This window comes from Pseudonaja textilis, chromosome 2 (genome assembly GCF_049901715.1).
Source record: "Pseudonaja textilis isolate UNSWEBS1 chromosome 2, rPseTex1.2, whole genome shotgun sequence".
Lineage (NCBI taxonomy): Eukaryota > Metazoa > Chordata > Lepidosauria > Squamata > Elapidae > Pseudonaja > Pseudonaja textilis.
The window spans coordinates 42,352,466-42,371,512 of NC_141991.1; the positions used below are offsets into that span (position 1 = coordinate 42,352,466).

At 35.0% G+C, this 19,047-nt stretch overlaps 1 protein-coding gene across 11 annotated transcripts in view; it reads left to right on the forward strand.

The window, feature by feature from the left end:
- IFT122 (intraflagellar transport 122) overlaps positions 1–19,047 on the forward strand; it is a 66,464-nt gene that overhangs the window by 15,585 nt on the left and 31,832 nt on the right. For all 11 annotated transcript variants that reach the window (XM_087923728.1, XM_087923729.1, XM_087923731.1 and 8 more), the window contains 5 exons: positions 2,603–2,767; positions 5,792–5,989; positions 8,526–8,666; positions 11,814–11,867; positions 16,457–16,618. In XM_087923728.1, coding sequence (XP_087779854.1) covers positions 2,603–2,767; positions 5,792–5,989; positions 8,526–8,666; positions 11,814–11,867; positions 16,457–16,618 — 720 coding nt within the window. The remainder of the gene's footprint in view (positions 1–2,602; positions 2,768–5,791; positions 5,990–8,525; positions 8,667–11,813; positions 11,868–16,456; positions 16,619–19,047) is intronic.

Sequence of the window (19,047 nt, forward strand, 5' to 3'; positions counted from 1 at the left end):
ATTAATAAAAACATAGTAAGCCAAAGAAATTCAAGGCAACAGGTAAGAAAAAAAAAGAAATAGCGATAAATCACTTCCAAACTATTCATTTTTATATACTTTTTACTTCTATCATGTGCCATTCTTATAACATTCATCAACCAACCTTCATATTTGTGCAAAAGAATTTGAAGTTTCTATTCATTTTACCATATGCTTCTCTAAAGTCACAAATATTCAGTATTTTTTTCATAGTCATATATTTCTCATTGACCTACTGAAAAGCAAAAAGACAGTCTGTGCATCATATGCCTGGCATAAGGCCTCATTTCACTTCTGTTTTTTTTTTTCTAATTGTAACCTCTTGTACCCTTTTAGTGATAATTCTTGAAATTGCTCACCTTGGCACATGTAACGAATTCAATCTGCTTCAGTGTTTACAGTCATTATTTCTAGCTTTCTTTTACATAATAGAACAAAAACAACATTCTTCCCATCGTCAGGCATGGATGCAGTCTTTATATACACTTTAAACAAATTGTGCAGCTATTCCATAAACAAACAACAGCTACATTTTAATATTTCTCAAATGACACCCTCTACATTTGCAGAATTATTTTTTTTCACGTTTTTCACCTTCTCATAGAATTTATAGTTATTTCATTGTTATTCTTTAGAGACAAAAACTTGTAGCATTTACATAGCATTATTATAATTCCCATATAGCTCCCTGAAATATTCATTCTGACATTCCTTTCCTTCACGCCAAATAATTACCTCACCCTTATTTTTATTCATTCACTGTGCTGAATGTTATTTGTTTAGCCTGTACTACCTATTTTCAAAACTTTTTTTAAAATTTCCATCAAAATTGTTCTGCATTTTCTTTGCCTCTTTTAATGTTAACTATTCTTTGCTCTCTTAAAGTGCCCTTAAATCACCAGTCAGCCCTTGGTTGCATCACACTCTTAGACCCCTTTGCTAACAGGCAGAACCAAGTCTTAATATTCTTCCAGAAAACTAGAAAAGTAAGAGCTGGCCTCAATTCTGTGGTTGTACATTATGTATACCCACAAATACACATCATTTACTCATTCTATTCTTTAACATATTTTTCCTCATTCATAACCTTTTTCACCCCTTTGTTCTTCTAAGCTTAGTGTAATTCCACATACTATACTCACATTCTGTATTATTTTAAATTCTATTCCAAGGAGCTTCCACTTTCTCTTTCCCTGTATATGTTTTTCCATTCAGTTTTGGAGGAGATTAATACTTTTTCATACAGAACTTCAGCATTCTGTTTTTGCAGCGCACGAGAAGTTCTGCAGAGGTCAAGAAGAATTTGTGACAGGTGATGTGCAGGTTGGGAAAGATGTGTGAGAAGCACTACAAGGATTGGGAAGGGTGCAGCAAAGGTCAGGGAGGTTGTACAAAGATGTGAGTGGACAGCATGGCACGAGCACAGAGGAGATGTGGAGGTTGTGTAAATAGGGGAGACTTACCTGAGCAACTTGCAATATTCCCTCTCAGCTTATTCATTGCCTTGTGGAAAACTGTCAGGGAACATTGGAAATGACATCACATGACCACAACTGACCATGGAAGTGCTAAGTGGCTACAACTTTCCCAATCTTCATTTCCATGGGAATCATGGGTCCCAGATTTTGGATACATTCTCTAAGTTAGCCCATTTGAGGTATGTTGATTCAAAAATTGTTGGCCTATGAGCACCACTTTGCCCAGTTGATGGTTATAAAAAGTCATAAGAATTTTAGTAGTATATAGATTTTCTAGGAAGGGTAGATTAGGTTTCTATCTTTAGTCATTCCTGTGCCACATTCAGCATATTTTCCAATAGCAAAAGCAATGCTGATTGATTTTGGTACACAGCCAAAATCCAGACCTAAAGATGACAACACAGGGCAACATAACTTATGCTACATCCTCTTAACCTGGGATAGATACTGAATACACATTTGGTATGTGCCATTATATAAACTGGAAAATTCGTAGAGTAGTGGAAACAAATTGGAACCAGTGGGATTAGTGAGTCACTTATCAGTAACTGAGTTTAAAGCTGCTTGGGGTAAAAACACATGTCCATCATCTGACCAAAACAAAAAAATAAAATCAAAATAAATTAAACATTATTAAAAATAATAAATACATTTAAAAGAAAACAAAAACTCAAAAGGGCAGATCATTAGGTTTTATTTTGCCATCGGTTTTCTATGTTTCTGATGAACAAGGTGAAGCATCTAGGATTATTTATGAATTTAACAAAATTAATCAGAAGAACAGTATATTTTATGGGCTTTATAGGACTTAGGTTTTTAAATTCTGGTTTATTATATTTGAAAAAGACCATAGAGTTAAATGTTGCTCCTGTTTTTTTATAGAATAAGCTCTACAATTGTCCTCTCAGTCAACCATTATTTGTCCCCATGTCTTTTATATATAATCATACATAAAAAGGCAGAAGCAGTCAATTTGTCTAATTTGTCCGAATGATTATTCCCAGGGGTCTGGATTCCATAAAATAATTTCATCTGACTAGCATCTGAGAACTTCAGTTTTCCAATATGGGCTTTATTAACTCTCACAATGTAATTATATCCAGATTCTCAAGATCTTTGTGGACAATCCATTTGCAATTGTTTTGCTAAAACAATCTACAGCCGTGCGTTGCCTGGATATGAGTGCGTCTCGAAACAAACTGGCAGTAGTTGATGAAAATGATACCTGTCTGGTCTATGATATTAACACCAAAGAGTTACTGTTTCAGGTAAATGTTAATCACCTTGAATTTCAAAGAATTTTTTCCCCCTAAAACAGTGAGAAAGGAGCAATTTTGGCTCTTGTTCCTTTTTTGCTTGCCAGAACATTTTTACCTGCCAGTGAGTTTCACACACCATTGACGATATCTGATTTTGGATATCTTCCCCCACTCTGCCAAATGCGCTAGGAGTAGGGCTATTGATTGATAGTTTGACAGTTACCTCTGCTAATTTATGTATTCGCACCAAAAGATATTGCACCAATTGATTATGTCCATAGGAGGCAAAAACCTTTCAGACATGAGATTTTACACTAGCAGCAAGCAAAGAAGGAAGAAGAGCTCAAGTATTTTTCAACTGTCCAGTAGTTTCACTCTGAATGGGATTGGTATCTATTTATAAATCAAACTTTTCTGGAAAACAAGAATTTGACTATTTGAGGATGTAAATCTGAACCAAATTCCAATATTGAGAAACCAAAAACTGGCAAATTGAGATTTGTGGGGGGGAAAGTAAAGCAAAAAAAGACACATTCTGGTGAGAGAGAAGTTTGCCGAGGATGGGTTACAGCATGAGTGTGAAAGTTCAAAAGGCTAAATTTCTGGTCCTGGTAACTGACCAAGATTGGATCCTTCAAAAAAGTAAATGTTTAAAAGAAGCACTAACTGTCTAAGAGATGCTGCATAAGCTGAACAGAGGGAGAAAAATGGAAACTCATACATCCAGATCATCTGTGTGTATAGTTGATTATTATGACTAGGATTTTAAATACTTATTTTAACACATTTTCCAATTTGCGGTAGGGAATATACCATTGTGGTTTACCTTCGTTGTCATGCAGATAAAGCTGAAATTATGGGTTGCTTTTGTGGAGCTGAGTACCACAGGTTCTTTGGCTATCAATCTGTCTCTTTTTCCAGGACAGAATTTGTCCTGTCTCATTTGCTTCTTTGAATATCAGTTACTTGATTGAAATAACCTTTCTTGCCTTGATATCTTGCTACTAAGTCTCACTTTTTAAATAGCCGCCTCTTCCCAATGAAAAATGTTGTTTCTGCTTTTTCTGGCTTTTTTTTTTTTAAATCACCTTCTCCTACTTCTTTCACTAGGCTTAGTAATGGTTTCAGAGAAGCAGCTTAATTAGCTGAAAGAAAGCTAACTTGGTTGTATACTATAGCAGAGTATCAGGGATAGCCACCCCCCAAATAAGATCTTACATAGCAACAACTAAAAGTTCCAGCAGTAGTGTGCCCATTACTATTGATCAACGTCAGATGTTTTGTCTATGCTTCAGTGGCAATTCTCTTAACCCAAATTAGCATCAATAAATGGGGACTTTTATGCCATTTATTTGTACAGGCAGGTGCTGCTGCTAAGAATAACCTCAAACGTGCAGCAGTTGTTAGGTCGACCTTCTGGGACTATTCAGGATGACCATTTGAATGGGAATGCAAAACAGGGCTGCTTAAATCTGGCAGTTTTTGCACAGCCTTTTTTCTTTTGTATTAAATACCATTTGCAGGCTAGGTGGTTCTTTGTGATGCAATATATGGCCCGAAGGTGGTGCTATTTAGCAGGAAATAATGGGCACAACTTAAGGTCTACTAAAGAAAACTGTCTTTTCACATTCTACTTATTACTGATCTCCCAAGGCTTCCTTCTAGGCTTCAGATGATTAAATAGGCAGCTTTCATTGAATTAGCCAATCCATTGTTAGAGCAGAACAAAGCAAACACTGCCATAATAGACCGAAGTTGCCTTTCAAAGAAGTTAAAATAAGAGGTCATTGGTTCTTAGGGAAAATATAGGGCAATTTCTGTCAATTCTTTGGATGAATCTGTCACTTCAGCTAGCAGCATATGCAAAAGAAAGAAAGAAAAATCTCAAGGAGATGAGACTAACATTGGTTTTTGAATTCAGGCTCTCAGACACTTTCCAAGAATGCATGTCCTCAGAAAACCTCTCACATGGAGTTGTGATTCAAATAAAACTAAAAGCAGACATTGGGGAGACTCTTTTTCTTTGTTTATAACTAAGTGACAAACTTACAAAGTCTAAATACCTGCAGGAAATAGGGTCATAAAACTGAGAGCCAGATTCCTACAATCCCATCCTCCAGATTCTGGGCAAAAGAAAACCTCAGCAAATAAGCCTTAACCCATCTTTTAGAAATTAGTTGTAAAACCAGTTTCTTCCTGTTAATTTTGTTTCTGTCAGGCTGAAGAAAGAGATTACATCTTAAAGGTGAACCATTGTTGAATGGAAACTTTCCTCTCAGAGGTCTGTTGTATCTAGAGTGGGTCCTTAGAAGAGTTAACTGATATATGGTTACTAATGAATCTGATATAACACCATCCCAGATCTTCTTTATGGCTTCCTTTACTCTCTACAGTTCTAAGGAACATCAAAAGGTCCTTAGACATTCTCGTTGCTGTTGCTGAGACTCTGGTTTTTGGTGATCCTGCATGTAGTGCAAGCATTTCTCTGTTGGATGGGTTAATTATCCAGACCCACAATGACTGTCTAGTTATCAAACATCTAAACGAAATCATATATGAGGGTGAAGTAAAGATAATGACATTATTCCTTTCTTCAAAAACAATTCATGCCAAAGATGTACAAAACAGTTTGGAAGATTAGAATTTCCAAGGGTGCTTTTTCAAGAGGCAACTGGACTTTCTGAAGAAGCTTTCTAAAGAAGTTTTCTGAAGAAGCTCAGAAAAAGAAGCTTCTTGGATGAGAAGCGAAACATCTTAAAGAAAAACCCAAAAGTCAGATTGCCTCTTGAAAAAGCACTTTTGGGACAACCATGAGCTGGATGACTGAGAAGCTCCATAGACATGAAGATTAGCACTATTAAAAACCCTGAAATATTTTAGGCTCTGTTGCATATGCTAATCATATTTGCTAAGCCTGATTCTCTAGATATATTAGTGTAGCAAATTGGGGGAGGTTGCTTTAGATTAATGCTGTCTGTTTCTTTAAAAATATGTTTATTGCTTAATTAATATTTTGTTTAATGGTCTCATTAGGAACCCAATGCTAACAGTGTGGCTTGGAACACACAGTGTGAGGACATGCTTTGTTTCTCTGGAGGGGGATATCTCAATATCAAAGCTAGTAATTTTCCTGTCCATCAGCAAAAACTTCAGGGATTTGTAGTGGGATATAATGGCTCCAAAATTTTTTGTCTTCATGTTTTTTCTATGACTGCTGTTGAAGTTCCCCAGGTAATGTTACCTCATTCATTTCATTTTTGCACTGTTAACATGAACATTATTTTGTCTAATATTCCTAAAACATTTCTAAGTTAGATACTTTCCTGTATTAATGTTTACTAATTTATCCCCCCACCCCCCCGCCACACCAATATGACTCATGCCTATAGTAATATGTTTGGGGAAGAAAGTAGAATGTGATGTGTTCAATTTTCCTGCCATAGTTAAAAAAAACATTATACGAGACTACCAATTAGGCAAAATCTTTTTATTATATTCCTTATTTGATAATCCAGTGTTGTTCTTTCTATTTACCATTTTTTCTCTATTTTATGTTTTAAAAATTAAGCCCTGGAAAATTAAATTATTTTGCATATTTTATGTCCATGAACAACCAACAAGAAGTAGCAGAAGATATTTCAAATGTAGCTGCTTTGAACATACAAGGATGTTATTCTTAGACCAAATAGAATTTGGATTTTACTTATTGTCTACTTGTGTTTTATTTAAAAGAAGAGAAACTGAAGAGATATTTGCAAGGTTTAAGAAAGATTTTGATTGAATCTGGCTTAAAATGGTTTGGCTTAAAAATAGTCCAGTTAAGAACAAGATACTGCTTTGCAAAAATTACCGATGACTCAGAAGTAAAGGTTTTGAAACATTTTAAAGTGAACAAAGATACCTGCTGTGAGACTGCAAAGCATTTTGTATTCAAAGGCAGACAGGTGCTATGGAACCTACAGGCCATGTATCTAACATTAATCTGCAATTTTATAAAAGAAATGCATCTTTTCCTGGCATTGCTTTGTAGTCCTAAAGAGCAGCACAATTCTGGAAAAAGACACAGCCGCTTTAAGGGGTCACAGACAAACACTATGTATTCCAAAAATCCTCTTTAAATTCCAAAAGCTGCATGCATCTCTTGGGTAATATTTATTACTGTCATTTCTTAACCGAATATTTTTCTCCTTTCTGCAGAACCCCATAAGCTGTTTGAAAAAGTTGGGAAAGCTTTCATAAGGGTTTTGATAGGGAGGTGGAAATATGAGAATATGATGCCTTCTGTTGTATAAATGGAATTCGGTTCCTCTGATTTTTGGATGTAACTTAATCTTGATAAATTTGATAAAATTCAGCAACCCTGAATAATTTGTAGACAAGGAGAAGCATGTACAGGGGTGCTTAAAAGTTTGTAACCCCTTTCGTATTTTCAATATTTCTGCATAAATATGACGTAAAAGATAATCTGTTTTCTACAGATCTTAAAACATAAAGAAAACCAATTTACAAAATGAGTCAAAATATTATACAGTATTTGTTCATTTATTTATTGAAGAAAATGATCCAAAATACTAGATGCTTGTTAAGTTTTTCAAATCATAGATAAAAGCGTCACACAGGATAGTAAAATTCAGTAAAGATGAAATAAGAGAAGGCAGGAAGCAAGAAAAAAAAAAGTTGACTGAAATGGACTGCATTTATATCTTCCCATTCTACCAATTTTCTCTCTCTTTTTACCATCCTATACCATAAACACCAGGAACAGATTCTGGGCATGTGGAGGAGGAACAAAGATTTCATTCCATTAACAGATGCCATTTTATCACTGGAACGTATACTTAGTCTTTATTAGATTAGATAATAGTCAGACTTTATAAAATTAATTCCCTGTTATTGCCTAAATAATAGACTTGATACAGCACAAGAATGATAGGGTGTTTGATAAGAGCAGTAAGGCAGTAAGTGCAAAAAATATGGATATAATTATGGGTTGGTACCATCATGACCGTAAGGGAAGAGAAGATTAAAATGGATAATTATGTGGGAATCATTTTTAAACATTAAAAGGCTGCCGTAAATGAGGGTAGAGTAATTACATTCTGTTGCTTGTATGAAGGAGAAAACAAACTGCCATCTGTAAGAACAGTTTGGCAAAAGAACAAAATCGCCAAGGGATAACATTGTGGAATATATTCAGTTTTTTTTTTCTACAAAACTCAAGTTTGTAAAAAAACAGCTATCAGAAATATGTTTTTAGTGACAATTACTACCAGAAAAAAATATCTTGATCCAATGAGGTACATAAAACAATATGATTTACTTTCCGCAAATCTTGGCAGAAATGGACATTCAAATATGCATCCAGGATTTCAACGATGTACAAACTACATCAAATGTTGTAACCTGCCTGGAGTCAACTATTTCCAAGTTGGGCAACTACGTAAATTAGTTTAATAAATAAAGAAATCTTTGCATTCTAATATGTTTCAAGTTTATATCTGCAGCCATTGGCCTAGCTAGTGCTACATAAACTGATTTCCTTAAATTGATTGAGGGCTTTATTTGAACTATATAATTTTACATGCAAAAGAAATGATTGTCACATTATTTATATTTATTTAATTCTTCATTTCTGATGGGAAGGGCAGAAAATCATTTCGCATTTATACTCATATAATCTGATATGAAATTCTTATCTTGCCTTTTAATATTTGAAAACAGAAGTAACATCTCAATATTTTATTTTGGTTTAAATGAAAATTTGCAGTCAGCACCTATGTATCAATACTTGGAAAGAAAAATGTTCAAAGAAGCCTATAAGATTGCTTGTTTAGGTGTAACTGATACAGATTGGAAAGAACTGGCTATGGAGGCTTTAGAAGGACTTGAATTTGAAACAGCCAAAAAGGTAAAATTTTGTCTGTGCATTTGGATCTTCATTAATTTCTGTTAATTGATAAGTACTACTGTGTCGTGAATTATGCATTGTCAATTTTTGAATGACAAATTATTTTTTATAAATTTAATTTTAAATATTTAAACATTTCATGGTAAATATTTATACTTTGTTCTCTTTCAGTTCAAAATTCTGTTAATGTAGACTTCCAGTAAAATAGATTTATGTCATCTAGTCATGTTTGTGTACTGCTTTTCCCATAAGGGCTGACATCAACCTTGCAAGTCTGAAAATACAAAACTTTATGCCACCAATTTTAATTGATCCACTAGGGCAGGTCCTTCCTAATTTTCTTTTTCTGAGTTTTAGCCACTCAGAGCTCCTGCCTCTCTTGTCTGACTGTTTCCTAGGCAACATCTCTTCCCCCACTTTCCCCAAGGCCATTCCCACATTCCCTTACATGTACAGGTAAAGAGGTACATGGATTCTAAACATGCCTGAAGAGAGAAAGAACACTTCCCAGCTGCTTCCTACCATTAGAATGTGATAGAATAATTTTAAGTTTTGGACTGGTTTCTCTTCTCTAATTAACATAGAAATAGCTGGGAAAAGGTATTTATTACATAACACTGAATATTATAATATTGCTAGGAGTTTCCAATTGCACTGCTCAGTCTTAGGCTGCTTAGCTTTATCAAAGTTGCTATAACCTGCCCCTCAAACCATGTGCATGATTATTTATTGATTACTGGTCTTTCTCCTGAAATAGACTTTGGTAAGCTTAGAAAATGTATTTGGAATTATCGCTAGGTATTATTTAAAATACAAGAATTTAAGTGAATTGAGATATACATCCTTACTTCTAAAATGTCCATTTTAACAAGCTGAGACCAACCACATTTTAATTAATGCTTTCTTTCTCTTTAAGAATAATCTTCCACCAGATGGATTGGTTCTTTAATGCCCAAAATATTTGGATAGCTTCTCTTCTCTTCTCTTCTCTTCTCTTCTCTTCTCTTCTCTTCTCTTCTCTTCTCTTCTCTTCCCCTCCCCCCCTTCCCTCCCCTTCTCATATGAGGCTTAAGAAAGCTGTTTTGGAATTCATAGAGACCATGTAGCCCAGAAGCACCCAGCTGTTAAACTCATACATCCTTTAGGCATTGCTTCAAATTGCCAGAGCTCCATTCTGTGTTACCATTCTTCCCATGTTTCTTTCCTCTTCCTTTGAGCAACAGTGTTTACAGGAAGACAAAAGTAGCGTTTTCCAAAATATTTTTTTTTGAATGAAAGTATGGTAAAGAAGAAAAGATTTTTTCTAATTTTTTTTTGAAGGCAGAGAGATTTAGGCCCCTTCTTTTTCAGGAAATCATATTTATGTTTTGCTTCCTGCCACAACTTTCTATTTAGCTTCTCCATTCAGTTTCCCTCTGCAGCACTCCATGAAAAATGCTGCACATTCACAAACGCCTTTGCCACAACCTTGATGCAAAAGAACAGGACAATTCTTCCTCCCGTCTTATACTGCAGGGAACATTGCTATAAGGAAACACAGCCCCTCCTTTCCCTTGGTGATTTTCCTGCTTCTCATCCCTCTCCTATATACTCTGGAATCTTGCCGGTCTTCTGCCCAGGTACTCTGACAAGAGAGATGATCTGTTTGTGCGTTTGTGCATGTATTTATATATACATGTGTGTTTCCCACCCTTGTCACAGAAGCAGTGATTGTGAAACCCTAAATTCCTTTCTCCTTTTTTTAAAAGATACATGGCCTTCTATATAAACTGGCTAATTGGGATGAAGAGGAGGTGGGGCACACTTTCATTGCATCAATTCTGATTACAAGATGTCAGGTTTCCAGCAATGTATGCCAAGTGGTGGTGCTGCTGCTGCTGGAAGTAACAGAGAAGGAAAGAACAGTGTCATTATTCATTACAAGAGATTCAATATTTGAACAGGAAGTCAGTTTATCTGAATAAGTTTAATAAACTTTTTTTCTCTTGGTTCCAGTCCATGCCTTGTCGCGAGAGGCAACTGAACTTTCTGGTTTTTCTTTGAAAACATTTTGCTTCTCACCCAAGAAGCTTCTTCATCTCTGGCTGGCTGGTGGGGAATGGAAGGACTTATACTCCTTGCAGATGGTTGGTCATTTGCATTCTTTTAGCTAGTCAAGGTCAGTTTTATTTGTGTCACCAGGGTCACCTGATGTGAAGCCTTCTTGGAACTGTTGAAAGAACTGTGTTGTAGACTGGAGATAGATGATGTCATATCCATTCCCCTCTGTTGAGAGAGGGTTGTTCAGTTTTGATATAGATGACCTCTTTCACCCCTCTTTTAAAAAGAATTCAAATGACCAGCTGTTTACAAGGAATATGAACCCTTCCATTCCCCACCATCCAGTCAGAGCTGAAGAAGCTTTTTGGATGAGAAGCGAAACGTCTTCAAAGAAAAACCAGAAAGTCCAGTTGTCTCTTGAAAAAAACACCTTTGGGACAACCATGACCTGGATGACTGAGAATTTCCATAGACAGTCCATGCCTTGCTCTTGTTCTGTTCACTCTTTAGAGTTCAGTCCTCACCACCCACATTAAGTCTAATGCTTCCCTACTGTTTGAAAAAGGTTCTATACAGAATCCACTTTGACACCTGAAATTAAATAATATTAATAATGGACCACCACCATATGCCCTCATGTGTAACCTATAGTGCAATTGTCATCCTACATCACTTCTAGCAACTCACCAACAATATTTTGGTGGCACAAGGCATTGGGCTGTTTTGCAAGCATGGTGCAGCTGTAATGCAGCTGTAGTGCTACGCTCTGTTCCAGTTCTACCTCTGTTACCAATTGAACACAAGTACATTTCAGAGCTTTGGATAGTGCTGATACTACTTTTTAACCTCTTCACCATAACCCAGATCTGCATAATTCATCTTACATGTAGTGGAGTCAGATAGATATTTGGTTAAAAACTCCATTTTGTCTTTTTTTTTTTAAAGGCGAAGAGCATAGAAAATACAGTAAATCTTAGCTATTGCCAACTGTCTCTAACATAATTTTTGTTTAGTATTCATAATAGTTGCAAGATGTAGGGAACTGATTGATTATTTACTATGCATGATATTATATTGTTGATATATTTTCTTCCTGTGTTTCAGTAGGCGTTTACCAGAATGCGAGATCTTCAGTATCTAGAACTGATAAACAGCATTGAGGTAAAAAATAATAATGACAATGTAAAGATGAGTACAGAAAGCTGAGTACAGAATTGATCTAGTAGAATGTTGAAAGGGGAATAGGTATGTTCAAGAGTAAACAAAAGGGTTAAGAAAGTTTTTAACTGTAGTAATGAGAGATGCATACAAATAAAACAGTAAAAAAGAAAGACTCAGTAAAAAAGAACTGACCAGCTTTAATTTGTGTGCCATTTTTCTCCTGGGAAAAAAGATTGCCTTTCAGTTCCCATGAATGATTATTTCTGTGTAGCTGGATTTTTCTTCCTGTTATAGGTAGAGGGTAAAAGAAGAAGGAGAGAGGAGCGGTTTGACGGTTTTCTGAATTAAGTACTGTAGTTTTTACTACAGAAAACACACATAAGAAAAAGAACATAGGAGTTGTTATGCTGGGTGGATAATTGTCGTAAAAGAAGATCTCTGTTTTCATCTTCAAAGTCAAGAAAAAATTCTGGGTGGAACAAATTCTAAATGTGGAGCTGATTGTTAATGAAAATATTAAGTATGCTTTAAATCACTTTAACTAAATCATTTATGTAATGTCTTACGTATTGCAGTTTTTGACAACTTTGGGGTAATAGTTGTAAAATGCCCAAAGAATTGGGGATAAAGACTTACAAGTTGGATTTGTTGTTTGTTTTTAATTAAATATTCTTAGATCTCAGTGCCTTTCAGAGGACTGAAAGATACAAGCATACTTAACAGTGAACAAAATAACCCAGGTGCTTTTGTGATCTCTTTTCCTGATTCTTAATGGTAAAAAACAATAACAACCAGGCAACACTGTTGCGGCCATTGTTTTTTAGAAGACTGATTTGTCCTTAACGTAGCAGTCCATGTCACTTGGTTCTGATAATGCTTATGCATACTAAGATGCCATATATGCATTAAAATTATAGATAATTTTATGTCATGGTAGAAACCCAATAGTGGATTATTCATTTCATGGCAAGTCACAACAGATCAAGATTTCCATTTCTTTCACTGGAGAGCTTGCTGGTGTTTGAGGGGTTTTGTAAAGTTCCTTCAATTTAGATGGAGAGTAAAATCCAACAGTACGGTTCAACTTTCTTTTAGAAATAGCACTTAGACTTACATACCACTTTGCAGTGTTTTACAACTCTCTCTAAGCAGTTTACAGTGTCATCGTGTTGGAGGCAACATGCTGACACTGTAAACTGCTTAGAGTCTGGGTCATTTTCCCCACCTCAGAAGAATGGAAGGCTGAGTCAACCTTGAGCCTGGTGAGACTTGAAATGCCGGCAGCTGGCAGCCAGTGGAAGTAGCCTGCAGTACTGCATTCTAACCACTGTGCCACCACAGCTGTTTTACATTTCCAGTTGCCTCCAGAATCTGGACTGAAGCCCCTTCTAACTTCTAATTCAAAATTTCAATGTGGATGGGGAAATTCTAGGATGAGGAAAGAAAAAAACAACAAAGAGTTATAAGTGGAACTCTACCCATCCAGTGTTGCAGTTTTCTTGTTTTGCCATGCATTTGAACAAGAAACTAATTTATAATGTTCTCAATTAAAAATGATAAAAAATTTTCTGGGGTTGATTGCCATAATCACAAGCAAACAAAAGAGTTTCAGAAAGTAACTGTTAAATTTAACACCCACTATTGTGTTTCTAATCTTAGTATAGAAAAAGCAAAACCTCTTTTGATTTTGAGCTTCACTACCGATGCCTTTATGGACGCGTCAATTGAGTTTTCTTTGAAACAGCACAGAAGTGGTTTGTCCGTCATGGTTGTTTCTCGGTCATTTGTTTCTCAACAGTTCTGTTATTTTTCCATGTCCTTGCCAGAAAACTCATTATACTTTACATGGTTGAGGGGTATTTTAAAAAGAATTCTTATTGATATCTGAAAAATCAAATACATAAACCAATCCTCCCCCCCAAAGTCCCTGATTGTCTTAGATCTTAGAGGAAAATGGAAATTATTATTGCTAATTTAACTTTGGTGGCCACCCAACTCTAGTAGACTCTGAATGTGCACGGTGAAGGTAGAAGTTGTTTTAAGGATTGGGTTTTCTTTTCTTTTTTTTGACAACTAAAATTGGCTGACATAAGAGGGCAATAAGGACACAAGCCTGGTGGATCATTATTTTTATCTTAATGGTTATTTTGGCATTCGTCCAGGAACACTGTTTGACTGTGTCAAACTAAGCCATGGTCACTTTCAAGTATGAGTATTTATTTTCTGTTCGGAGTTCAAGTTATCAGCCACAGTTGATCTTAGGAAATAGTTGTTGAACTCCTGGAGTCTTGCAGTCCAGTTTTCCATTTGGCTATTGGGTGGCATGAGAGATTAAATGAGAAGGATTGGGATAAGGGATGTGTTCCACCAAATACATCATAAACTTCTGTTTATTGCTGTTCCAATCCCCATGAAGCACTTTCAAGGGATTGAAGCTGAATGTTGTTTTATATCTATCATTTAAATCATACAGACCATTTATGTTTCATAGTACATGGTGTTGATCTGCAAAGCATCAAATCGTCTTTTGTATTATACTCTTCACTGATGAATATGTCAAGTGTTTCTGATATATAGCTGCTTCCTCCCATGGCTGTTTTTTAAAAAGCTTTAAAATATGTGTGTTCTCTCTGGCTCTTATTTTTTTTTAAAAAAAGTTTTTAATTGTTTTTGTTCTCTTAGATATTTCCATTTTAATGGACTTATTTTAAAATAGTCTAAACATGATTTTGTGATTTGACATTCATTTTAACACATTTGTATTATAACTCGCCAGGGGAGGACCATAGTCATGAAAATGATGGTAAATAAATAAAAACATCAAGTGTATTAACTAGAATGTCAAGCTAGTTTTTGTGTCTTTAAAAAATATCTGATGGCTTAAACTCTTTAAATCCTAGTTTGTGAAAAAGGCTTAGATGGGTGAAGTTATTCTCTTCTTAGTTAATCAATAATTTTGAATATTTTTCAGTCTTTCATGCTCAGTCGATTAATACATAGCATCACATATCCGTGTGGATTGTATTTCTTTTCAGATTTCCCCTTGGACTCTGTTGTAGATAGAGTCAGCATTTCACAAGGGCAAATTGGCTGGAAGAGCCAGTATATTTGTGATTACTGCAAATATTGAGTTAATGTTATTTCTTAGGGTTTAGGTATCAGGGCCTGATCACCTATAGTTTTGCACATCATTTATATGAATGCATTGTGTGTGCATGCGCGCACACACACACACATATGCTGGGCTACATTCATAAAGTCACAGTACTTGTGCATGTGTTTGTGTGTGGGTGTGGGTGTGTGTGCACGCGCACACACAGGCACAATGTATTCATATAAATTATGTGCAAAGCTATAGGTGATCAGGCCCTTATACCTTAAACCCTAAGAATGAAACTGTAATGAAACTGTTGATCTTAAAGGAACAGAATTTTAGATAATCTCTGAATCCTTTTCTCCAGTCAGTATCTTTTATTGCAATTAGTACCTGAAAAATTCATGTTTCGGGTAACAATTCTATTTTATATATTGCATACTCCATTTTAAAAAGGCAATATATTTGTGTTGCATTTTTTTTTTGCCAATTTCATCTATAAAAAAACAAAAAAAATTCAAAATGAAATTAAGATGTTTTGTTATAATAGGATATTAAATATTCCTCTACTCTCTGAAATGTTTGATTTCTGCTCTTTTTTTTGCCTTCATTCGTATTTGATTTCTATTCTTAGTTCAGATGAACCTATGGTTTTATTAATGGAAGATTTTTTTTATCCATAGTGTTGAGATATGATGCAAGTTAATATTTAATAGGATTGTGACTTCAAATGAGTGGATTTTAAGGAGATATGTAGGGTTCCTAATAATACTAAATGTCAACTCCCATCAATCAGCCTTAGTGGCATGGCTAGCAGAGAGAAAAGCTGGAAGTTATGGTTAGCAATTTCTGGATGGCAACAGATTTTCAGCAGCCCTGACTTAACTTAAAGAAGCTCACAGAAAGGCATTTTTCATTCACCATCTCCACTGCAGTCTTCCGACAGCTTCCTAAAATTATTAGGTCTAGTAGGTTATAGAAGACTTCTGGGAGAAGGGAATCACTAAATGTATAATGTTTATTCATTTTGTTAAAGAAATAACATTCGGATGAAATCCTTTGAGATGCACGCGCACACACACACACACACACACACACACACATGCATACATAAATATACGCTGTGTACATGTGTGTGTTGAAACTATAGTTGCATAATTAGTAACATCTTAATTAAAAGTAATTTACATTTTCTTATAAAACAGACAGATGTTTTAAATAAGCTTTTTTTTTTGCATTTTCCTTATTTTTATAGTGGGGTGTTTTACAGGTTTTTCTGGAATGTTACGGGTAGGTGAAAAGAGTTGGAAGACTTAGTATGAAAAGCTTTCAAGCAGTGCTGTTCATGTCAAAAGGTCTAAGTTGGTTTATATGCAAGTAATCAGTTTAAAAGCTTTGTGAAACATAGCTTAATATTTTTAGATGCTCTGGCCTGTCATGTTTCCTGCCTGATTATGTTCACCAAACTATTTCTGTCCTTGTTTTATTTTTTAAGGAAAGGAAGAAGCGTGGTGAGAACAACAATGATCTGTTTCTAGCAGAGATTTATGCCTACCAAGGAAAGTTCCATGAGGCAGCCAAGTTGTACAAAAGAAGTAGCCATGAAAACCTAGCACTTGATATGTATACAGACTTGCGCATGTTTGACTATGCAAAGGTATGTGTACGTTTTTCCCTGGGTCTTTATTCTTCCTTGGACTTGGTGTCGATGAATCAAACTGTTTGGTCCTGTTGCAGACATCCTCTTTGTTCAGAATCTCAAGGAATAACATTAACCTCTAAGGATCAATTTGATGGTGTTATTGTTTCTTACGCATCATGTAACATTTGCCTTATGCTAGAACATGAGTGTAAGAGCAGTGTTGCACTCTATTGCCTAGGACCACACAAGTCAGAGCAGCATTGTCATTTTAAACTTCGGTTTAATAAGGTTTTTCCTTAGAAATGATGAGGCTAGGACCCACACTCTTTTATTTTTGCTGCCAATGCCTTTAATTATTGTGGTCAACCAGGATTTTTGGTGTATATGAAAGGGAATTGTAAAAAATTATGTAGCACACATTTCCACCAAAAGCATACACCTTTTTCCTCCTAAAAAGTTCTGTCGTATATATGTCTTTTAATTATTATATACAAAGGCTAAATTTTATTATTTTAAGGGAGTATTTATTTTACAACCAGGAACTTAAGAAAAAAGTGAGACCTGAAAGACTATTATGCTCCCACTTTTTTTTTCCTTCCATTCAACTGTGTCCAATTCTCAGAGACTGCCAAACAAGTTGCTGCCGTTTTCTTGGCAAGGTCTTTCAGAAGCAGTTTACCATTGCTTCCTTCCTAGGGCTGAGAGAAAGTGACCAGCTGAAGGTCACCTAACTGGCTTTGGGCCTAAAGCAGAACTAGAACTCATAGTCTCCTGGTTTCTAGTTTGATGCCTTAATCACTACACCAAACTTATACTTTATACTCCACACAATTGTTTTTTTCAAGACAGTAGGTATATTTTGTCCATTTAGAATACTATAATCCAAGCCCATCCATTTTGAAGCCTTTCATATATGTCGGCATAACCACAGCTCTCAAAATTCTCATAAAGTAGATTTAAAAAAATCTCTGCATCTTTGGATTGCCTGAGATTTTTTTTGTTCACTTTCATCTTATCTTGGTATGCATAAACAAGATTCATCACAAATGATGAATGATTCTTAAATCTGCTGGACTTTGTAAACTAGTCCTTGAAAGTGCATCAATCTATATACCACTGTAAGCCAAACTAAGAATACTGTACAAATAGGAATTATTCTGTGGTTCTCTGCATTGAAGTTTGTGCTAAGCAGACATTTTTATTTCATATGAAGCATATTCTCTATAGTTAAGTGAATAAAGTCCTAAATTTGCAAACAGCTATATGTATGCAACAGACTTAGATAAACTGACTTTGTTTTTCCTGAAGTATGCGTAAACCAGAATGGAATTATCCTTCATTTGCCCCATTTCAGTAAACTGGGACAATGAAAAGTATTGCATTTTAGGGGGAAAATGGATCAAATATATATCCTTTTTCAAAAATAATATATAAAATATGTTAGAGAGAGAGAGAGAGAGAGAGAGAGAGAACTTTATGTGAGGAAAGCAAAGTATTGATGAAAATACATTATTACACAAAAGTATAGTTAAACATACAAAAGTATACTTAAAATCCTAATATATCTCATATAGTACTGTAATAACAATTTTGAATTAACAGTCTCTGCAATGATTTTTGATTCCTGTAAATAAGATCTGAAGTTGTTTTTATGAATGTCTGAAAACTGAATTCCCAGGGACAAATAAAATTGGATGGTATTTGAAAAATGTGACAGTTTTATGTGCGGATGAGGGGACTTTGGAAGTTTTCCATACTTTTCTTATCAGAATAAGTAAAAAAGCTGTCTACTGGATAGTATCACTCATTAAACTCATTAAAGATTAAGCTTATCCATTACTGGACAAAAGCATTTCCATGTACACACATAGATTATCGCATTTTGGTCTTAGGGGAAAAAAAAACCTCTCATTTGAAATGCAAATTGCATTTATATATTGGAATAACATTTACTTCTTACAATTTCCTCTTAAATATTTGGCTTAAAATTGGCAGGTCTATGTATGGTGATACATAAATTTAACTCATGAACTAGAAATCTGCCATTATGCTAATATATGAATGTTAGCATTTCTAATGTCCACTGAAATTTTTCACACATGGGTAAGCTTCCTTCAGGTCAGAGAACTTGTGGCAAGTATGTTTAAGATGTAAAATAAAATATTTTAGATGGTATTGCAAATAAAGTTTCCATATAGGAACTATTGATGCATTTTATGTATGCAAAACTGAGTAGGGAATTGGAGATATTATTTATTATGTATTAAGGAAAAAGACAGTTTGACCATTCTTAGTATTTTTCATTCTGCAGATTTAATCAGAGCTGATAATTTATATTCTGTATATATATATAATAAGTGCTTCATTTTAATTTTGGTGTCAATTTACAATTACTGCTGGATAATTATATCAGAGTTTACCTGTTCTTTCAAATGTTGTATCTT